Source organism: Thunnus albacares, chromosome 10 (assembly GCF_914725855.1).
Source record: "Thunnus albacares chromosome 10, fThuAlb1.1, whole genome shotgun sequence".
Taxonomy (NCBI): Eukaryota; Metazoa; Chordata; class Actinopteri; order Scombriformes; family Scombridae; genus Thunnus; species Thunnus albacares.
In genome coordinates, this window is record NC_058115.1 from 23,971,203 (window position 1) to 23,994,960 (window position 23,758).

The 23,758-nt window shown below is 38.6% G+C and overlaps 1 protein-coding gene and 1 non-coding gene across 2 annotated transcripts; both read right to left on the reverse strand.

The window, feature by feature from the left end:
* Positions 1-5,508: 5,508 nt before the first annotated feature.
* bod1l1 (biorientation of chromosomes in cell division 1-like 1) lies at positions 5,509-20,044 on the reverse strand. Its single transcript, XM_044363772.1, has 30 exons — positions 19,765-20,044; positions 18,416-18,540; positions 18,103-18,293; positions 16,716-17,210; positions 16,084-16,233; positions 15,791-15,951; positions 15,541-15,637; positions 14,888-15,014; positions 14,712-14,772; positions 12,736-14,599; positions 12,584-12,654; positions 12,250-12,373; positions 11,977-12,084; positions 11,847-11,890; positions 11,700-11,751; positions 11,525-11,589; positions 11,290-11,371; positions 10,910-10,968; positions 10,735-10,810; positions 10,451-10,497; positions 10,141-10,309; positions 9,810-9,889; positions 9,472-9,559; positions 9,047-9,099; positions 8,837-8,915; positions 8,516-8,595; positions 8,157-8,256; positions 7,843-7,984; positions 7,272-7,343; positions 5,509-6,529 (listed from the first exon to the last, which is right to left on the reverse strand). The coding sequence occupies exons 1-30, from the start codon at positions 19,879-19,881 to the stop codon at positions 6,406-6,408; spliced, it is 5,103 nt and encodes a 1,700-aa protein (XP_044219707.1). The 5' UTR covers positions 19,882-20,044; the 3' UTR covers positions 5,509-6,405.
* Positions 20,045-22,216: 2,172 nt separating this feature from the next.
* On the reverse strand, positions 22,217-22,298 carry trnal-aag. Its single transcript has one exon. It is a non-coding gene; the product is annotated as a tRNA-Leu (tRNA).
* Between the last annotated feature and the right edge of the window lie 1,460 nt (positions 22,299-23,758).

A 23,758-nucleotide genomic window follows, 5' to 3' on the forward strand; every position in this document is an offset into this window, starting at 1 on the left:
CAAGCAGAGAGCAGTCGTCCTGAGTTCCTCCTTCTCTTGGAAGCTATTCAAAACATCTCAGCGATGGCTGCATTACTGGAGACACAGGAGCAGGAGCACTTTCAGTCGGAGGGGGGGGGGGGTTAGCCCACTGTTACAGTCCAATTAATGTGTGTAGATAGTGCAGGCGTGATTTATAGTTTATTTTCAGGTCTGCTGTGCTGACAAACGAGCTTCCATCCGCCTCTGGCACGCAACAGATAATGCATTCAGCTCAAGCACATCATGAAAGGCTTCTCGAGTGTGAAGGGTCTGGCTGTGACCGACTCTTTCTCCTCCACTCACGCCTAAATAAAGACGTCCTTCAAAAGCGGCAGAACCCCTTTCAACCGGTCTCATGTCAAATGTAAAATACCACTTTTGAACATATGAGTTGATTGTGGTTATGAAAACTTCAAGGACCATTTAGAAATTCTTGACATATGGGCCTTTTCTTCTCAGACGGAGAAGTGGACGTCGTCATAAAATGCAGCTGCACGTAATTTACCTGTCGGACAGGTGTTGCCTCTAATAAAGGGTGAGCCAGGCGTTATTCTATGTTTGTCTTATTATCAACAAACACCATGAAAATATAAAAACCAACAAGGTGTTTGTCCATCTGAATACTTTCAGACTTCCTTGCCCTGTCTGTGGCACTCATGAAGATATAAACTCTTAAAAACATGTTCTAAAAACTGTAGTTTTTAGCAAAAAGTTACTATAGAATGACTGATACAGGAATTTTGAGGCTAATATTGATATTAGAGCTGGTATTAATTTTCTTTATACATCCCATAAAAAAATTTTTTTTTGAAAAGGTTCTCTTAGATTATATTTTTTAACAAGTGTTGGGCTGGATGCTTTACAGTTGAAAAATAAACTCTATTGCACAAACTATAGAATAGTGACACTGCATCAAAACATAACTTTGGTATTTCTTTACTTCAATCTCATGTCATTTATCAGCTGACATAAATAATGATATATAATGATATATCTGCAATGAGCTAATATCAGTAGATATATCAGGTCTGGTCGGCTCTAAACGTTACAAAAATTGGAGTAAATAGTGCATTAGTTGGGGACTATTTTCAGCTGTGGATTAATACACATGTAATGCACTTATGACTGTTTACAACAGCAGGACGGTGTAATAAACTACAGTGTGTTTTTAGATACACAGACAATACTCGTTCATTCATTCATTCTTGGTTTTGGTCTTTTCATGGGATTTGTTGACAATGAGATAAATATATTAATATTACAGACGTATCCTTTAAATTACCCAGAAAAGAATGACAAGTGTCAAAACCTTTGCTGACAAAGCTGCAACATTTGTTAAAACCCTGTTTGTTACTGTGAGTTATGCTGCAGTAATGTGGCATTTTGAAAACTAACTAGGTAATAGTAGTTATAGGCACTGCTGGGAAAACTACTTTAAAACTGTAGTTTACCAAACTACGAGCTACTTCACAATGAAAAATAGTTAAACTTCATCTTAACTACTCTCAGAAAAATTTGGCTTGTCAAACTAAAACTACCTTCAAAAAGTAGTTCAACTACATCCAAACTACATCACAGGAAATGATCAATTATCAGAGGTACAACTGACGCTGACGCTGAGTAAAGTGCAGGTGTGTTTGATTTATGGACGAGAACAGGCAGGAGAGAAAGGAGAGAAACTGAGGTGGAATCAGGAAAATGCTAAATTTCTGAGGAAATTCAGCATATTCGATGGCAGACATCTTGGTCACAAACCACAGGTGACTTTAATCAAATAGCAGGTCATTAAACAACAACTGTGGCCATATTGTGCAGCAAATAACATCATGAGAATATTATGAATATGTAGTTTGTAATTAACTACCTAAACTACATGACACAAAGTAGTTTACTGAAAATGCCACTGAGATTTGAAAGTAGTTAAATTACCACCCAACTACTGTAAATTGTAGTCAAACCAGTAATTGAATACATGTAGTTAACTAGTCCCCAATACTGTAATTGTAATTCCATACAAAGCTGAATGCTACAGTAAGTATAAAATGAAGGATCCTGCATACTGTGTGTACTCTGCAGACTCTAAAGCTAAGAATCGAGGTTGAAAAGATTCTTTAAATTTCTGCATTTTGCAAGAACAAGCACGTTTTTTTTTTTTTCCTCACAGAATACTGAAATACAACCAACCAATCAGTTTTGTTGGTCAGTAAACACACCATAGCTGCACTCTGGTGGATTTGTTGCAGCTTCAGATGCCAGAAGTCGATCCAGATCTCGACTCAACTGCTGAACTATTTCAATACTGCAAAAGTCTTCAAAAAAAAAAAAAGAAAAGAAAAAACCAACTTAAAGACTCTAAGCCATCACCCCTCCCTGCTGCCTGTCGCTGGCTATTTCTATGACTCTTATATGAAACACTTCTGACGTTAAACACCTGTTAACTTTTATGTCTTGTGAGAGGAGTGGCTGAATGGGAGAGCATTATGTTCAGTGCCGTTCGGCCCGGCCAAATCCCCAGTAGAGGAAAGACCACTCCCAGTGCAGAGAGGCAACAGCGGGGGTGAGTGAGCCCCCTTATCCCCGCAGCCTGCGAGGATCCCCTCCGCTCAAAGACAACAGTTAACTCTATTCCAGTTGACAGCTGTGTGAAACCACCATCTTTCCACAGCTCTCTGCTGGATAAACTTGCACCCGCTACTCCCCTCCAGACCTGTTTCAAGATGTATGTAAAATACTTTGAATAAGAATTTGTATCTGATGTTTTTTCCCCACAAAAAAAGTGAAATGATCTTGTTAAAATCTTTAAAATTATATCTACTCCTTCCTCAGAATCTATATATATGCAAATATATTTCATTTCAGAAGTTTAAGTGCTGGACACAAGACGTCTCCTACTTCACTGTAAAGTCACTTCTTAGTGTTTGTGCACTGGAGGCGTTAAGTTTTCACATCACACTTGTCTTAAGTTGAATATCGGACCACGATTGGCTTCCAAACTAGTTGTGATGTCACAAATTATGCTCGAAGGCCCGACCCTTAAAATAAGATTTTCAACAAGCTCAAAGAAACTTTCCACTTACAGCAGATAAATGTGAAAACTTGTAGCATCAAACTCAACTCATACATCATTCTGCACAGCAAAGTTCAAACATTCAACTGTTGGAACAAGAAGAAAAAACATATTTTTGAGTGAAGGGAGACTTAAAGAGGGAAAGCAGGGAGATGTGAGGCAGTTTATGTTGTTGGTGTCTTGTATCACTTCTGGATGTCAGAGCTGAAGTGGAGCCGGAGCAGAGCGTCCTGCCAGAATCCAAAACACCTCCTTAAACCATAATGTAGAGCCTCAAACTGCACTTTAAGATTGGCGATGCGAGATGATCAACGTGGTGCTGTTGTACTTTTGTTATAGCAGACTTGAAGTCAAGAGAAATATAAATATAAAAATGTGGAATATTAGAATCAACTTCTTAAAATATTCTTTACCAAACAAAATGTCTAAATAATAATTAACTTATTATTTGGTAAAACGGTTAAATCTTCATTTTTTAATACAAAGCAGCAAATTCAGTACTTTTCAAATTTTTTAAAAACTTAAACAATATACCGCATCTCTTAATGTTCATGAATAATCCTTTTAAACCTGAAGTGATTTATTACCATTTAATACCTGATGATCGCTCTAACTGAAACATTATGGGATCAACAAAGCTTCCTGGACGTCTGTAACAAATTTCATGACAATCGAGTCGATAGTTGTTGAGATATTTAAACCCTCACTGTATCCCACGGCTACAAACACACATGTGAAATGATTGACGAAGGTTGCTTCACCAAAACACAGCTGTTGAATAAACGAGCTGAGTTTTTGTCTTGGGGAAAAAAAAAAAAAAAAAGAGAGAGATTCAATATTTTTGCCAAATAAAGAAATAAAAAGTTTTCGTTTTTATAGTCATACATGTTTCTCCTGTAAACGCTTGTATCCTTTATACAGTAAAAACTATTTTAAAAAGATGTTGTTTTGTAAAACTTCTTTGATCAATCTTTCAGTAACAAGACTAACATGACATGGAAACAACCTCAGACACCAGTGACGAAGGAAAGACAGCTGAAACCATTACATGGTGAACTGGAGAAGATTTGTACACAACATGTTTTACTTGTGATGGACTCAGTCTGGTCTGCACCTCGCTGTGTTTGTGTTCTCAAAGCCTGAAGTATCTCTGTCACATTTTAGATTAGAACAAATGAGTAAAAATAGGGAATAGTGTAAAATCTTGACTCCTTTTCTTACAATATGTGTAAAAATACTTCCAGGTAGACCAGAAAGCACCTAAAACAGGTCAATTTATCCAGATTTGTGCAGTATAAGTCAAACCAGTCGTCTCAGATCATCATCTCGTGTTACTGCTTTCTCTACCTTTTCAAAATCTCATTCCTGACGTGAAGTCCCTGCTGAGTTGAGTGCAGTTCACCAACTACGCAGTCCTCCACCTCATACATAAATCAGTCTAATGTGCCTCAAACTGCTGATCCTCAGTAGTAGAAACCTGCTTGGCAAAATTGAAAAATCATTTTTGGACTACAATGCAAACGACTATAATAAAATGACGACTCAAGTCCCTCCAATGGCATCAGGACCTGAAAGGAGCGCTGTTAGTCTGCCAGACCTGGTGCCTAAATGAGGGCCGATTCAAACCTTTAAATTAGAGTTGTTGGGCTAATATTTTAAGACTTGGATTCCACCACCAGGAAATACCTGAGAGTTACACCTTTAAGGATTCAAATTTAGCAATCCACAGGAATGGTTGGAAAACTTCAACCAGCCCCTTCTCAGAAAACTCGGGCTCTCTGTAACCTCTCCGTGCTTTTTTGGATCCCGTAAGTTCAGGTGCAGCGATTAAGGCCTCCTAACGTGTTAATGATGGAGGAATATTTCATTCTGAGTTTGTCAGTTTTATCCCCCATTAGCAGGCAGGAATGTCCTCTCCTCTTCCCCGCTCTGAGGTGATTGGTTAATGTCTTTGGCTATTTACACGTTACAGACAGCACATCCATTCAGGAAACTGGAGATAACGTTTGAGACATAATAGGGGTGAATTAATAAAAATCTGTATGTTCTGCCCCCGTTCACTGCTTCATCTTTATCATAAACAAGAGTTCAGCTTCTGAAGGTTTTGAAAAACAGAAGCAAGACGGGTTGGGTTTCCTTCAGCAGTAACACAGCTGGTTTCTTGGTGAAGTAAAAAGCTTTTAAAACTAGTAATTTCAAGCGATAAAAACTTTATGTTTATGGTTTTAATGTCTGTTCCAAATTGTAATCATATGTAGTTGTCTTAAAAATGAGAGGAAGACGTAAGATTTAATTTAAAAATAGACCATTTTCCTCTGCTTCCAGTGCAGTGACTACATTTCTGCAAAAATAGAAATTATTTTTAGCCACAAGTTTTGATTTATACTTGAAACTGAAACAATGAAAAAAATGAAGCAATATTCAGTAATTTTACATTTATGAAACAAACATCTTTACATTGAGAAATATGTAAGATATCTAACACCATTAAACTATAAAACAAGACAAATAACCAGATTACCTCCGTTTTAATAAAACAGTACTACAGTAAACGGCAGCAGGTGTGGTTGTAAATACATCATGAGGAAGATTTAATTTATAGAGAAAAACTGTTAGTGAACTGTGATGTTTTTCCTGTCAGTGACTAATACTGCTCTGCCATTTTAACGGAAAGATAACAAAAAAAACTTCCCTTAACTTTTAAGTATTTAGTATAAAAAAAAAAGAACTTTAAAAAGTGGGGAGGAAAACACCTCCTGTCATTCACAGAATGAATATTCAATCATAAAATTCACAATGAAAGACACTTCACTGTGATTTCTTTGTACAAGTGTGTAGATTTACATTCCGTCAGATAACATCTGGATGTGTAACAGTGATGTCTGCGGAGGTGAAACAGTCTCAGCAGACACCGAGACACAATGTGGCCTCTTGACTGACTGACAGCTCATTTCAATTCACCCTCTTTATCTCAAAGCACGACTCGGCTACACATTAGGCCTTTGATTGGCCTGAAATACTCCGGTTCAGTGGGCATTACTAAATAAACGAAGGAATGATGAAGTCTGATCCAAACCATATGGGCGTAGCGCAGTAGAAGGTATTCTGGGGGATTCCTGCACAGATCCTCAGGTTTAGACTCAACCACCAGAGGAAAGTGTATAATACTATCCAGAGCTTTTCAATATCTCCAGTCAATGAAGCAGAAACACGTCTACGGGCTGACTTGACTGTAGAGGCTCTCTGACCCTCAACAACAAAACTGCGGTGTTCTCACTTGAAAAAGGGAGTGCATAAAAAAAACACTGTCAGAGATTTTAGCGTTTGGCTCTCTTGGAAGGGGGCTCCTCTGATTTCTGTCCTCCCCGCGTTCGCACCGCAGGAGGGCTAGCCTCCCGTTTACGGCCCCCTTTCGCCGCCGCTGCCTGGCCCCTCGTCCCGCTGCAGGAGGGGAAACAGGGAGCAAGTGTCAGTCCGTTTGTCAAAGTGTCATGTTTACAAGCTGTTTAAATTTGTCTTTGTTAATACAAGTTATTAAAAAAAAAAAAAAAACACGGGTGTGCAATAATCACGACTCCTGTATCACATTTAAAAGCAGAAACAGATTTTGGACTTTTGTAACTACAATTTAATTTAAGACCAGTTCAAAAATGAAATAAGAGAAGATGGTTGGCAAAACATGCTGAAAGTACTAATAGTCAGAACAACAATAAACAAAAATGAGGCAGAAAAATAAGACTGTTCTTTTTCATGTGATAAATCAAGATTATTTACTTTAATTTTATGTTATTTGACTCTTTCTGTCAGACTATTAACATGATCCAACGTCTTCACTGGATCTGCATCGCAATTGTAAACTGAAGCATTTTCTGCACATGAAGCAAGTGCAAATAATTATTCGTTCCAGACCTCCCAATATGAATAAAAACAATGATTCTATCATAAAATCAAATTACTTGTAAGACTTAAATAATATGTATTGATAGTAGTCCTGTAACTGTAGTGTTATTCCAGATATTTAATATACTTTCCTTTCAAACAGCTTACACCATGTTAAGATGAGTTTTTATTTTTTTAGCTAATAACTCAAAAACATTTTGAAATTCCGGGAAAAGAAGTCCGTTTTGGTCGGACTCCTCTTTAAGCTTGTTCGTTCTGTTGAACCTCTATGAGATGAACTCACCGCGTGCCAGCTGCGGTCTCCTCTTTACCGTTCTGTCGACTTGCCCGGGTAGATGGTTTACTTGGCTTGTTTCTGAGGAGCAATAAAAACAAATATGAAACAACAGTTGTTGCTTTAGTACTAAATCTTCCCTGCTTCAGTTTAATAGGATGTGACAGTGATGATGCCTGCTGGGTGTTTTAGAGTGTAAACATTCAGCACTAAAACAATCAGAGGCTCATTCATCATCACTGCGTTTAAATGAGGATGATGCAGCATCTCAAAACTGTTTATAGTACTGTATCTGAACTGGTGAGTTAGATGTGATTGCTCAATATCAAATATGAAATTGTTGTCTTATCAGCAGATGTTCTGGCAATTTATTGTGTGTTCCATCATGTTTTTGAGATTTAATTTGTTTTATTTACATACTTTTATGGCAGGTTTGTACTGAAAATCCTTTCCTCAAACAATAAAGTTCCAATAAAGTTTGAATTGAAGGTGCATAATAGTGAACTTGGCTGAAATTGCAGTCATGACAGAAGCAAGTTCACTATGTTGTTGTTATGGTTAATTTGTGTTGCTAAATTACCTTTCAGCCTCCAGGCGAGAAGCTGACCGTGTGGTAGCTCTGGACGCAGTTCCCTTTCCTTCCTCTTCTTTCTCACCGTCATCCTCCTCCTCTTCCTCATTCTGCTCGCCTTCTTTTTCTTCTGGCTTTTTCTCATTTTTATCTGTGCAAAAGATGATAAATAACATGAATCTATTATTAAACCCTCTTTTTAAAAATCATGAAGGAAGCATTAATAATGTAAGTTAGCAACTCAACCTTAGATTTTTGTTTTTGTTTGTTTTTTTGAAGGGAACATTTTGGTAACATTGCGATCAAAATTTTAATTTCCTTACCTGAATCATCTGTGGGTGCCGCTGCCCGCGAGGGTCGTCCCCTCCGAGCAGGTCTCTTTGGAGTCGTCTCTTGGTCGTCTTGCTGTTGCTCCTCCTCATCCTGGAGAAATAACAGTAACAGTGTTTTATTAAAACGTTCATTCCACTAAGTCAAATTAGAGTTTAAATAAGATGAGAAGTGCACATAAAATAGCAGTGAGTGAAAGACGGAAGTAAAGATTTAAAAAAAGGACAAGACTGTGGTTAAAATTCCTTACACAGAGAATAAAGACGGCACAGAGAAGGGATGAGAGCACAAAATTTACACCATGCAGAACCACATTTGTACATAAAAACTATTAATTTTACTGCCAACTTACATCATCCGGTTTCTTCTCACTGCAGCTCTCCTCTTTTACCTCCTCTTGTCCCTCTGACTGGCTCACTGAAGAGGAACAACCTGAAAAAAGTTACATGTCAGACTATAATGGCAACTCAATCTGTTCCTAACTGACAATTTTGTGATTGTTTTGTTTTGTGAAGTTTTGTCTCTATAATAATAAGTATCCAAATCTTAAGTGTTTGAGATATACAGGAACCTCTGTGGTAATTTCTCATTTTGATAAATAATCATTTAATTTGAAATAAAGTGTTTCTAGTGTCTGTGTGTGTGTGTGTGTGTGCTTGATTGTTTTCCTCACCGCTGTCTTTGTCAGGTTGTTGCTCGCTTTGTTCTTGCTCACCGGTGTCTTTCTTCACCTCCTCTTCAGACTGGGTTTCCTGTAGAATAAACATGGACTACACATCAAGACATATAAATAACATTTTGGATAAAGGTAACCATCTTCCATAGAGGGACGAAGATAAGTCAGAAAACTGGCTGAGAGGGAACAACTGCAGGCAAATCTCACCTCTACAGATTCATCCATTTCCTCTGACCTCTTCTTCTTCACTGCTGGTTCGCCTGAAAGTGAAATATTACAGGTCAAAACTGATGGAAAATATGCAGCATCATTTCTTTTATATACAACGGACATCCAGAAAATGTTTAGTAAAGTTTTAACTCATAGCAAAGCTGCCAGCCTTCCTTTATGCCAACTATAATTTCTAAATTACTCATTCATACTATTTTACAGGTTGATAACAGTAAAGACAGCAAAATAAAACCTGCGTAACTCAACTTAATGCTATGAAATGCACAAATCAGCTGGTGAGGTTAGGCTCACTCATTTTGTCTTTTAATAACAGTGAATGCCTTAACTGACACGTGGCCCTAACTGACCAAAAACGTGTTTATGTGTGTAAGTTTTCTCTTTGGAGTCAAAGTTTTCTGCACCTTCACTGTCCTCTGGAGCTGGAGACGGTGGACTGGTCTGACTTCCTCGCCGACCGCTTTTCTTTGGCCCACCATCCTCTTCAGTTCCCTACAGATTATGGAAAAATATAATGATAGAAAACAGAATACAATCACAGTAAAATTAACTTCAAAGTGAGTTCAAGTGCTGCACAAAATATTGTTGTCTGCTGAAATGTTTGATGAAATGTGTGTGACTAAAGTAAAAAAACTTGACAATTATCTAACAATGTCACATGAACAGAAACATGCACTGTACTTATACTAATAAACCCATAATGTGAAGCGTCTGATGTTTGTGTACACAGTGCAGCTTGTACCTCTTCTTTCTCTGGTGATTTCCCAGACAAGGTTTTATTGACACTCTCCTCGTCTTTATTCTCATCTTTCTTCTGAGTATCTGAGGGAAAAATAAAATCATAGCACATCAAGGAAAACACTCGAGATTCTTGTAGGAGTTTATTCTACACTCTGCAGCACTTGTCAACAGGTTAGATATAATGTAATATAAAGCTGAATTCATTAGAAGAGTTCATCCATTTCCACATTATATGGCGAGTCACAAACATTTAGGATTACTAAATCATCAGATCATTGCTTTTTTCAGGCCCTGGCATCAACCGTGTTTCCAATCTAAAGTGACCATCTTACCAGCAGGGTTTTCTTTGGCTGTCGCTCCTGAACGTCTTCCTCTGCGGCTCGGAGTCTCCTCCAACTTCTCAGGTTCTTTAGGTTGGTCTTTCTCCAACTCCTCTGTGCTTTTGGATGATCGTCCCCTGCGCAGCGTTTTGACTTCTGCAACCTTCTCCTGATCAGTTTCCTGAAAACAAATATCCATTTATCAAAACAATGTGAAGCCAAAATATGTCAAACAAAAACATGTATCCGCAAAAATAGTTTTCAGTATGGATGGTTCTACAGTATGAACAGCGACAGTGCAATATGAAAATGCCTTATTTACCTCAGCAGATGGTTGCTCTTTACTTTCCTTTTCATCCCTCTCTTCACCTGATCGATTGCAAAAAAAAAAAATAAGCGTATTATTTAATAGAATTGTTACAATCATCTGTCAAAACACAGATTGATAAAGTTATTCTTAAGTTGCTGGACAGCAAACTGACCACTAATGACTTTAAACTCAATTTTAAATTTTATAAGTCTAAATGTCAAACATGGACAAATCAAATTCTTTTGATCTCTGAATCTTTGTACTGTGGTAGTGAAAATAAATCTCAGCTGTAATACCAGATTCTTTCACTGCTGCAACTTTCTGACTGGACAGCTTTCGTTTACGTCCTCCTCTTCCCTCTGTCTTCTCTTCCTGCAAAGCAAAAAAGTGTTAATACAAAAGGGACCGTATCAACACCTAATTAATTGTGTAAAAGCTGAATTTCAAACAGACTGTTTGACAGACAGTTACCTTTTCTGACAGGTCTGATCCCTTCTCATCTTCCTGGCTGTCTGAGCTCAACACATTACCTGAAAAATACAAACAGCAAAGACTGAGACCAATTTGAAAAATTACCAATTTTTATAGTGGAAGAATAAGAAAAAACATGACATGAACATCAGTGTTCAGTTCCTGTTTCAGTTTCCTGAAGGTGCGGACAAATAATTACAAAAGATTACAATACACACATGCAAAATTGTGTCCTCTGAAGACATTTTCACACTTTTCAAACTTTAAATGTCTTATTTGCAAGCAAAGTTTCTCAACTATAGATCAGAAAGAATTCACTCTTAAGACTTTCAGACAGGAGTGATCAATGTAGCAGCAAAGGAACAAATAAAATGACTCACTGGTTTGTTTCACCAGTTTGGACTGAATCTCTGGTTCTTCTTCTCTGACCTCCTCGGTCCTCTCTGGAGTACTGGTTTCCATCTAAACATTATTGATAAAGGACGCACAGATCAACAAAGGAAGACAAAACATACACAGCAGGTAAACAGGAGAAACAAGTCAGATAAACAGGTTAAAGGACAGGAAGTTACATGTGAACAGAGTATCAACATGTGACTAAATGTGAACACTTACAGTTTGTGGATCACTCGTCTCTGCTGCAACATTTTCTCCTTCCTGAGCCTCAATCTCAACTTCATCTAGGGGTGAAAAGACGTAGGGTTCAAATTTACAAATATAATTATTTACAAATGTTATACAAAAGATTAATTATTTTTAATGTTCAAATTAGTTAAGACAAAAGACTTACTGTTATCTACGTCCGTTTTGGCCTGGTTGTCCTCAGCTGGCACCTCCTCTGCCTTTTGTTCAAGAGAGACGAATTTTAGTGTTAGTCATACATGAGAATTTAAGAAAGTAAACAATTAAAATTTGCATAGCATGACTGGTTCCTCACCTTGGGACACGTCTTTGTGTCTGCAACGTCTGGCTCAGTTTGCTCTGAAATAATAACAAGATTCTTTGTTAATAGTCAGCAGCCAGAGAGACATTTGTTCTGTTCAACAAGAGTATTTTCAATTCCTTACCTTGTTTACTGGAAATTTCTGAAACTTGTTGAGCAGCAAGTGTATCAGAAACAACAACGTCTGTGTTTCCTCTGACCTCTTCTGTTTCAGACACAACAGCATCAGCAACTGAAATATTGTAAAAAGTAAAACAGTAAATGAGCGCCATGAGGTTGATGCACAGACAATGCCTGGCCAATTAATTGCTGAATTACACTGGAAATCACAAAAAAATAAACAACACAAGAAGTAGGATTAGAATTTGAGCTGCGATTGGAGATGTGAGAAATTTACCATATTTGTCAGCAGGTGGTGCCGAGTTCTCATCTGTTGTCTGTGTTTCAGGAGTGATCTCTGCACTTTTAGCTTCTTCCTCATTTGAAGGAGCCTGACATTCATTTGAGGTAGTATCAGCCTCCTGCAAAGAAGACAGAACGATGATTTTCCACAGAATACCATGTTAGAAAACGGTACTTGCAAATATACGTGCCAATTTTCAAATTGTTAAAAACTTTTTTTTTTCTCTACAAGACACTTTTAGGGAGTAGTGAATAAAAGCCAGGATGTCATTTCCTTTAACAAGACAAAGGCATTATTCATTTTATAAATGTGACATGAATTTTTTTACCTGTGGAGCAGGCAACCCAGAAGTCTCAACCTTTGACACATCCATTTCTCTCTTCATGTCTTCAGACTCATCTATTAAGAGATACACAATTATTATTAAATTCATGGAAACATTATGGTAACAAATAAAACATGAATTTGTTTTTTATTTACCTGCAGCATTTGGTTTTTCATCAACAGGCTTGGCAGTTTCTTGAGGCACAGCAGGCGATGGCTCAGCAGTTGTAACCTCAGTTTTAGCAGCTGTCTGCACATTCGCGGGAGGATGCTGCTCTTCCTCTTTAGCTGTAGAAGTTTCCATCGGTTGTGGAGCTGGTGGAGTCACCTCTGGTTCTTCCCTTGCGTCTTGTCTAATAAAGCTGGAGGACACTGCGCTGTCAGGATCCATGGAGAGCAGAGTCAGAGCCGCTTCTTTCATTTTCATATCTGCATCCTGAAGCGTCATCTCAGGGGTCACGTCCTCTCGACCGCTCTCCGGTTGAAGTCTCGCGTCCACCGAGGTGCAAACGTCCATTAGCGTCAGCAGAGCGTCAGCCTCAACTGGCACGGCTGGCATCTCACGTGACTCTGTCTCGCCTTCGGACGGTTCGGGCGTGATGTCGCTTAATGCGTCGCAGGTATCGTCAGAAAACGAGGTGGTGACGGTGGTGGTGACAGGTTCAGAGTCTGTGCTCGTGTCCTGGAGGAGAGAGAGTTTCTTTGGCTGCTCCTCTGCTTCTAGACTCGGAGAGGAAACCGAAGACTTTGAAGATTTATCAGACTTTTCCACTTTGTCTTCTCTAGATGCTTTCTTCTCTTCTTGGGTATCGTCTTTCTTTTCTGGAACTTTATCCTTCTTGTCCAGTTTTTTCTTTGCGCTCTTGATCTCAGATTTCTCGTGGAGAGCTTCTTCAGAGACTTTCTGCTGTTCCTTTGCATTTCCCTCTTTTTTCTTCTCCTTTGTTGTCTCAGGTTTGCTGATGGGTGCACCTCCTGTACTTTTGACCTCTAAACTCTGAACTTTCTTATCTGTCTTTGATAACAGTGGAGTCTTTGTCTCGTCTTTGGATTTGGATTTGGATTTTTCCATGATTTTTCCTTTTTCTGTTGGTTTGACTCTTTTTGGGTCTTTGTCAGTTTCAGAGCTGGACTTATTTGATTTCTGGCTATCTTGATCAGTTTTTGTCTTCTCTTTCTCGTTGTCTTTACTATCTGTTTTGGATTTGAGTTTATCTCCTTGCCTGTCTTCAGTGTGGCTCTTTGACCTTTTCAGGACTTCCTTGGAGTGTTTGTCTTTCTTCTTGCTGCCATCTGACCCGGGATCCATGTCAGAACGATCCTCAGAGGAGCCAGCTGAATCAGGCCGAAGCAGCTGCTTGAAATCACTTTTGGCTGAAGTTTTCTCTCCTTTGGCCTTTTCCTTCTCTTTCACCTTATCTTTCTCTTTGTCCTTTTCTCTAATTTTGTCCTTTTCTTTCTCCTTGTCCTTTTCTGTTTTGGCAGCCTCCATGGATGGAGCTTTCATCTTCTTGGCCATAGCATCTTTAGGACCCTCGTCGACGATACCTTCAGACACAGATGCCTTTCCCTCTCTTGTACTTCCTGTCATTTTCTTCTCACTTTTGACCTTAGGCTTCTTCTCACCTTTCTCTTCAGAGGACACTTTACCAGCGGCACCTTCCTTCTGCTGAGATTCGTCTGCCTGATGTTCGGATTTTTTCTCCTGCTTTTGTTTGAGCTTGGCACGTTCATCTGACACGCTGCGCTCTTTCTCTTTGCGTTCTTTAGAATGAAGTTCTTTGCGGGACGACCGGTCAAATTTTCCAACTGAACGTTGCCTGAGAGCCTCTTGGGAACCTTGCTCCAACTCCAAGATGAAGGAGTGTGTCCTGCCTTTGTCAGACAGCTTTTTGGTGTCACTGGAATCCTCTGAGATGCTGCCGCTCATCCTTCGGTGCCTCTCGTCAGATGATGCTGTTTCTGATAGATTTCTCATCAGCTTCTGTTGGGGGTTCCTTGATGCTGCGGATTTCACATCCTAATTTTGAAAAAAAACAAAACACAGTGTCACCTGTTACAACTCACCACTTCAATTGTTAAGCACTAACCTTTTGTAAAAATCAGTTTCATTCATGATGAATTTCACGTACTGCCTTCCTAGATCCTTCTCCTGTATCTCCTTTCTTCTTGCTTGAAACATCTCCTTCTTTCCTGAAGGATGAAAATGATTCATGCATTTACACATCATACATCGCAAAAATGCCTAAATATCACGTTATGTTGTTCTGCAGAAGCTAAATGAATTTGCGTCTTAGCTTTTGTATACCTTGAGTCTAGCTTCCTCTTCCTATTGAGAGCCATTTTCTTCTCCAGAACTTTCCTTTCCTTGCGAGCCTCTTTGGCTCTGGGGCCCTCCAGCCCAGCGGAGTCTCCACTCTTTTGTTTTTTCTGATCTGTGTGGGAAATTATGACCGTTAACTGATGTAACAAATAAGTGTACACAAAGCTATTTTCATGACATGATCAATTTTTAAGCCACAGACTAGCAGCGTGACAAAACAAACCGGACATCAAACACTGTAATTCACAAAGTATGTATGAACACATCTGAAGTCAAGGTTTAGATACAATTACATAAATACGGTAACTACATAATGCTTTATGTCTTCCACAATGTTACACTGAAATGTTGTGGAAACTCACTACAACATTACATTCAACCAAACATAAAAGGAGGAACAACTTGTGGTTTATTTTTTTCTTTCTGTGCACACACAGGATCTCAAAATAAGATCAAAACTTAAGTCCTAAAAATCAACAAGAACCAGAGGTCTCAAGCCAAATTCAAACCCGCGACAGTGACAGCGCCCGGTGCCTGTGTATGTCTGCTGAATCATCACTATGACTAGTTTAACCTTGAATATAGGAGAGAAAAAAGTAGTGGACACAAAGTGGCAAACACATAACAGACAGAAATACCTTGTTCTTCAGCCTGTGCTGCTTTCTGTTTGCGCTTCTCTTCCATTCGCTCTCTGTTTTGCTGTCTCTTGTGCAGCCTTTCCTCTTTGTCCTTTGCCTAAAAAACACAATTGATTTGAGTGAAAAAGAGATATCATCAATCAACATGTGTTCGGGTTCCGTACCATTTTACAATTCATGAACGTATTTATCAAGTAAAGCCTTTGATTTTGCTATAACCACATTTAAACTATGCATCTATATAACTCACCGCAGATCTACGACGTTCCTCCACAGTGATTTCGTCATCTGAGTCACTATAGTAACGGGAGTAGAGGAAGGGCTTGTGAACGTAGGCCTTGCGGCGGGGTTTACGCTCTTTGTCTTCTTCTCCTGCGTCTCCACTGGCTTCTTTCTGTTCTGATCTCTCACCTTGATGTAGAGGAAGAAAAACATCAGAATCCAGTATTGCAAGAACACAGAACATTCTGTGGCAGTAACCTTGTTCAACATTTTATGGTAAGAGTTTGCTTAAAAACTCATGCAGGAATAAAAAGGTGAGACCGTCTGGTGGAAGCTCTCCCTCTTCAGAAGAATCAGACGGCGGCTCCTCATCTTCACTTTCTTCCTCGAATGACGACAGGTCGCTGGTGTGGACAGAGCTCACTGTAATGTCACTCAGGCCTTCCAGGTCGGAGTCCTCCAAAGAGTATTCTGCAGAGAAAAGACACGATTAATAAAATTATTTTTCTCTATTTAAAATTCACTGTTATTAATAAAAGGAACAAGCATTTGAAAACCAACATTGTGCTTATCAAAAATGTACGTGCCTTTATATAAATTCTCTTTCTAAGGATGTATTAACCAAGATAAATTGTAATATAGAAAAAGCAGGTCTGATATTCCCAGAAAAATAATCATTGTTATTTGATATAATCTATTGACTAATTGTAAATATAATGTAAGAAGAAGATTGATGAAACCTGGACATGTATTACATTTGCCAACAAGAAATATTGATATTGCTTGTTTAGTCCAAATCCCAAGCTACAATTTAGCAATTTTGCTTGATAAATGACTTAAATTGCTGGTGAATCACCTAAAAACCATCATTTTAGCACTAATAATTAAACTAAAAAGCGCAAGTTTTGTCAAAAAATATTTTTGCATGTATATTACAAAGTACAGCAGCTGACCTTCCTTTATCCTCTCTCTGGCTTTCTGCTTGGCTTGACTGGTGGATTTGAGTAAATCATCATCCTGCTTCTCCTCTGAGGGTTTTCCACTTGTTTTGCTGGCAGCTTTGTCCTTCTCCTCCTCAGTCTGGTCTTGAGCTCCTGACTCTTCCTCTTCCATCTTTACATCTTCCGTGAATCTTTCTTTTCCCACTTCCATCTGATCCTGCATGTCTTCTGTCTTCACTTCTAACACCTGGACCTCTGACGCCAGCTTTGCTTCCTCTGCCTCTTCCATTGACTTCCCGTTATGGTGGTTGTCTCCTTCCTCAACAAGACTCATGTCCTGCTCACTGTCCTCCACTAGCTGCATGGGCTCATCTGAAGCTTGGCCTCTCCGTCCTTTCTCAGTGCCCGAGCTGGCTCTGACGCTAGCCTCCTGGTTGAGAGAGGTTATGGTGTCAAGGATGGACATGGCGTCGCTGGCTGCAGTGGTAGTTGGAGCGGATGATGAGGCTGTGAAAACATGAACATGTAGTTAACTACGTCCATGTAAGTCAGTCTGTTTATTTGAACATTTTGGAGAAGTATATCATTCTGTTTGTACCTCCCCCACAAGAAACTTGTGGTGCAAAGTCAGCTACAAAGCAGCTTTCACTGTCTTCTCAAAGTTAGTCCAGAAAGGATGAACAAGTTTCAGGTACTATGCACCTTATAAACTGAATGAGCTGCAAACTGCCCTCTTGCTAGATTCTCTTATTTTGCTTGGAGAGTTTAAAGTTTTATTATGTGATGTTTGAAATGACACTCGTAAATGTTTTTATTAATTTTCTTTTGTCACTTGATTGTTGGTTGCTTATCTGTATTGTTCTTTTATGCTTGTTCTATAGTTATTTGTCTATGAATGTTTCTTGTTTTCAGGTCTTTCATGAAAAACAGATTTTGATCTCAATGAGACTACTTAATTAAAGCTGCTTAATGCTTCCTGCTAAGTTCTAATTTCAGCAGTGTATAAATCTGAATCCTTAGTGCACTCTAGAGGCAGCCTCCATGTCATACATTACATACTGTACATCATAACAGGGAAAAACAGAAGGGGATGAAAGTTTACTAGAAAATATGAGTGAGCTCTATTATGCACTTCAACATGTTGAGAAATATGTTTATCCTCTTTCTGAGAATTAGAAGAGGAAGCAAATACGTATGTTTGTTAAAATCATCCGGAACTGTTTTCTTTCATTTGCAACGAATGAAGGGGAAATCCAAAAAGGAAGATGGCTGCTGTCTGAAGGTCAGTAGATACCAGCCACCAGTGGACACATGCATGCTCACTTCCCTATGAAGGGAGCCAAGAGGGAAAAGAATTATCCTCAAAAGCAAACAACCACAAATAAAACATGCCGTGTACCTTGCTCAGGAATGCTGCTGTCAGGTTTGTTCTCTATTGAAGGCTGTGGGACTGGTGGCTCTTCAGCACAGCTGCCAGGTGACAGAAATTCACGGACCACCCTCTCCACCTGTGGCCTGAAGATGTGGTTGATTTTGGGATCCACCACCTGGGCCACGATCCTGTCCACTCCCTGCTCCAGCATCCCAGATCTATGAGGGACAGTTAGCTTTAACTTTGTGTGACTTGCACATAAAATTGGGTATAAAAAAGAAGAGAGAATGAGAAGAGATTAAGACTAGAAGGGGGATAAAAGGTGTTCCTTCTGACTTACTGTAGCACGAGCTGTCTGATGTTGTTTCTCAGCTGGTTCTTGTTCAAATGAGGGCTCCATGTGTGGTTAGAAAGGTGATTAGAAACAAAGTTGTCCACTCTTTGTTTCAGGTTCAAGTAAGCTGGCTGCAAGAGATGTTGAATGATTAACAGTTACAGTACATTATGGATAACCAAACACAAAAAACAAACCTATGCATGTACCCTCAGTGCTTAAACAACATGTTAAAGGACTGTACTGTTGTTACGGCAGCAACTAACAATTATAAACAACTAACAATTTTTAGGGTTTGATAATTATTTGTTAATGAGGTATTACAGGAAGGTTCACCTCTTATTGGTTTAATTGATCCCAAAAATATGTAAGAATCAATGTGTAAAACTAAATAACTTAATCATGGATTACTTTATGGCCAACTGCCCATATAACATCAATTATTTGGAGTAATATCAATATTTTATGATAATTTGTATCATCAAATGTGCAAGTCCAATCTCTGGCAAAGGGAGAGGTTACAATTTCAATACTTTTCTACATATTGGGTTAAAATTAGAAGAAAAGAAAAGCAATATATTAAAAGGAAAAGTAATTGATCTAGCAAATAAAAGTACTTTATTTCAACAGGATAATCCATTCAATATCAATACAGATTTTTTTGGACTGCAGAAAAACTTTAAGTGGGGTTACTGTGCTGTTTTAAGCTGCTGTATTTAAGGATCTGTCTCTTTTCTTTTTTCGTGTGTATGTATGTATAAAATGAATTTGTATATGCAGACCGGAAAATAATTTCTAAATTCTGCTATCCAGGGAGTCCTGGATATGAATATATAACACACACATAAATACACAAATAAAGCCATTGTCAACTAAACATAGGTAAACGCACCAACATTTCTCAGCTGCATCATCATAAGTAAACAACACAACTTTGTGCAGCCATTAGCTGACCTAAAGGCGACTAAATGTCCGGTGTGATGCATTAACATCCTTAGTTAATTAATGAATGGAAATGAATGAGAACCGCTGGCTTTATCGGTAGGTAGGAAAAGACGGACTCTTTCCTTAAAAAAGAAACACAAAAATAACCTTCCTCCTCACAAATGGACGCTAATTTTTAAAACCAACAGTAAAATAACGAGCTACTGACTAACTAACTAACATTATGGGATGTTTCCAGTTGGGTTTTAGCTAGCTTTGGTAGCCCAATACTATATATAACATAATATAAATATGTAATGTGGACTCTTAACTATGCTATAAACGTTAAATTAGCAGCTAAGTTACACGACATACTAAAAGTAGCTAATCACTGTGAGACATCACAATATGAAGACGCTGTCAACCGTTACCTTTGTATCAACGTCTGCCAGACAGTCCCTCCTGAACTGGTCGAACAGACCCTGAGTTTTTAAATGGCTGACGATCATTGACACCAGCTGAGGGTCTCCCGGAGGTAACCCGGCCATGTCTGAATGTTTTAAACTTAGATTCAAGAGATTAACGATGAAGAAACATCAGAATATATCCGATTGAAGCGCTGCAGCGTTGTGTTGTGTTTGGTGCAGTTGGAGGTTTGACCCGGATGAATGGACGGTTGAACCGGAAGCGCTGTGAGAGTGAGGGTTTCATTTACCAAAGTAAGAGTTGAGTAACACACGTTCTCAAAGTAAGGTGGCTCGGGGCTCCTGAGGGGGATTCAGCAAAAAGGGGGAATCATTTATTTTCACTATAATTCCATCCATAAGTGACACTATCACAGAATGTATGACTATTTTGGTCATGGGTTTCATATATTTTCTGTAATAAAACATCTAAAATTAGAAATCTGATCGGATGGGGGCCTGTGGTCTAATTTGTGTCAGTTTAGGGTTCCTTGACATAAAAAAGTTTGAGAACCACTGTTTTCAGATGTATGTAAAAGACTCTATTTTGAATAAGAATATTTGTGTGATATAGTTTTAAAAGAAGTTAAATTATCTTGTTAAAATCCTTAAAATGACATCTGTTCCTTCTACTTCCAGAATCAAGAAATATGTAAATATATTTCATCTCAAAAGTTTAACTGCTGGACACAAGATGTCTCCTGCTTCACTGTAACATCCATTCTCAGTGTTTGTGCACTGGAGGGTTCAAGCTTTCACATCACACTTCTAGAAGTTGAATATTGGACCATGATTCACTTCCAAACCAGTTGTGATGTCACAAGACCTGCCCCTTAAAATTGGAATTTCAATGAGCACAGAGAATGTGAAAGCAGCCTTCTGGTGTCAAACTCTGCGCATACATCATTCTGCACAGTGAAGCTCAAACATCCAACTGTAACAATAAGAAGCAAAACACATTTTTGAGTGGAGGGGGACTTTGATAACCGCTGGATCGATCATTTAACTCATGTAATGTATGCAAGACAATCATAAACACTGAATGCCACAACGTCACAAATCTATGTTGTTATAGCTTACAGTTCAGCTGTTGCACTACTAAATAGCTGAAGTGTTCTGTTATCAAACTGGACTTTACATCTCACATCCCTCTTCTAATCCCTGCACTGGTCACTTTCATATATTCCTTCAAACTGGACTTTAACATTGTACATTGCATTCAAACTCAACTGTTACATAATTCAATTATTTATTGCATGTCACATTTAAATTTTGCACTTGTCACCATTTTTTGGTACATAGGACAGTCCATACTTCCTTTGTACAGTCTATATTTAATTTCAAGTTTCAGATCCCATTGATTGTAAAACTATTATTATTCCACTCTGTGAGGAGATTTTAAATTTTTCATTTAATGTTAGTACTACTTTGTTTAATTTATTATTTCATTATTATTATTACTTTACTCTTTTTTATATTTTTATTCTTCAAATGCCAACACATAGAGATTTTTTTCCCTTTAAACTTCTCACATGGTTTAATTTCAATAAATGTTCAAATGATCCAATATTTCACCAAAAATCAAGGATCAGAGAAAAGTCCAAAAACTGAAAACGGAGTTGTGTATCAGAACTTTGTTTTTTCTTCATTCCTCTCCCATTAATCATCTCATGACCCCTCAGATTTATCTGGTAAACCCGACCCCTATGTTGGGAACTATCTAACTGTATATAAAGTAGTTGAAACTAGCTTCACCTCCAGCAGCTACAACTCACTGAAAATTATTAATGATCTAATGATGTCATATATAATAATACATCGGTCAGAGGGACCAAACCACGTGGGCAACCACGCTAGGCGTTAATTTAGCGACCTCTAGTGGCGCATGTACAGCAGGGAGAAACATCCACATTTCCTTGACTTTTCATCAAGTTATTCCGTGTAATTCGTGTTTTCGATGAACTAGAGAACTTGTTTGTTGTGCTCCACATTAAATATTTGACAGTTACTGGCATTTATCTTTATCTTTCTTAACTCTATAACAGTTAACATAATATACAGCATTATCCGTTTGCTTGCAGTGACAGGCCAAATTTGTTATCCTAGGATGGCGAAGTCATGACCCGCCCTACTCTGCCTCTGATTGGCTAGTACTCATTGCCTTCGTTGGTTGAGTTGGTTAAATTTAGACATGAGGAGTGAGATTGGTTAAAGTTAAAGTAAGAATATCAGGGTAAGCCAATCAGAGGCAGAGTAGGGAGGGTCATTGCTTTGCCATCCTAGGTAAAGAAATCGCGTACGCACATATTGTAAATGTCGACAATTTCAGAGGCAACACAACCTTTCAGTGTAGAGAGCAGCAATCTTTAATACAAGTATAAGAAATGTTGAACTTGTGAACATTGAAGAGCAAAAGTGATGGCAGCGGTGGGATTCGAACCCACGCCCCCGAAGAGACTGGAGCCTTAATCCAGCGCCTTAGACCGCTCGGCCACGCTACCGTGTTACCGCCAAGTTGTCAAATAGCTTTGTGAAGTTGAAAACAGTCGTTAACGTACTTTTAATATTTTCCAATGAGTCTACCCTCATTCGTATGTGGTGAATAAAAATATAAGCAAAATGTCGCAATCAGGCAGGAAACTTCAACAAACCAAGCAATTAAATCTGTCGACACTCTCAAACATCTTGTTTTCTCCTGAAGTGTTTTTACCTGACGGTTGTTTCATTTTGTCTTTGTTGTTCTAATTTAATTAGGAACCAAGCACTTGTACGAGGAACCTACTGTTTTTGTAAAGATTATTATTATTCTAGTACGCCATTGCAATTTTGAGGGGCTTGGGAGGCTCGAAAATTCACGAAAATTGGCAAAGTTCAGTAGTGATTGGGGTCAGACATGGCCAGCAGGCCTCAAACGCAGGGCCATGTTGGGATAAAGTTGTTTTGATGTTCATGAAATTCGGTGGGATCCTTGCTGTCATCATTCTGGACATGATACATATTTTTGAAATTTTTTCTACGGACAGAAAGTCAGCCATTTTGGTTTTGTGCCTCAATTTTCATTTTACGCACATGTTTGAGGTGCTTAAAATACAAAAAAACTTACAAAACTTTGCACCCAAATGGTTCGAACTACTAAGTATTTGGATTTGATATCACAGTTGGGCTTGGGCATGTCGGCTCTATAGCGCTTATTACTTTTAGCATTTTTTAAGTGCTAAGGGTGCCAGAAAACTCACACAACTTTGCACATGGATCAGAAGTGGTGTTACTTGATATCTGATATCTTGGGTCTTGGGTTTGGATGTGGCAAAATGGCTCGAAGGCTCCCCCTAGAAAATTTAAAAGTCAAAGCCCCACCTTTAAATTTGACGCAGATATAAGAAATTTGGTCGGCAGATGTAACATCTCCAGACTTGCCATTGAAAGGCATTGTACTTTAATGAATTCCTCCTCGAGAATTAACCCGAGCGACATCAAATTTGGTTGGTGTCATCTAAAGACCTTTGTGATGCCAAATTACGAAGCTTTTGAGTTTTTGTGGAACGCCCTTGATGTGGCATGCTGGTCAATTTTGCCCAAAACATGAAACAGGAAGATGTTGTAACTCCACTTTACATTGTCCAATCTGCCCCAGATTTCTGATGTTTGATAAAGAGTCAAGACCCGAACACATCTACAAGATCTACAATCTTCAATATTGAGTCATAGTCAAAGCGCCACTGACTAACAACTGGAAGTCAGCCTTATGTGACAGACATCGCATCTACACTGTGTGGTCTACATATGACTCACAGCAACATGACATATAATTAGTGTGTGTTCTTTAGCGCCACATAGTGGAGTGAAGTGATAGTTTTCTCCTACATGCAATGTACAATATTCATGAAAATGTATATCCATGTCACTTGCCCTCTGGTAAATGTATTACTGCATTAATATTTCACTTATGTAGTATTGTCTA

Coding starts and splice junctions, on each gene's coding strand:
- bod1l1 (XM_044363772.1), bottom strand. CDS start 19,881: ATGGCCGGGTTACCTCCGGGAGACCCTCAGCTGGTGTCAATGATCGTC. Junction 14,600..14,711: donor GAGAAGGATCTAGGAAGGCA/GTACGTGAAATT, acceptor TTTCAAAATTAG/GATGTGAAATCCGCAGCATC. Junction 12,655..12,735: donor TGAAAAACCAAATGCTGCAG/GTAAATAAAAAA, acceptor ATCTCTTAATAG/ATGAGTCTGAAGACATGAAG.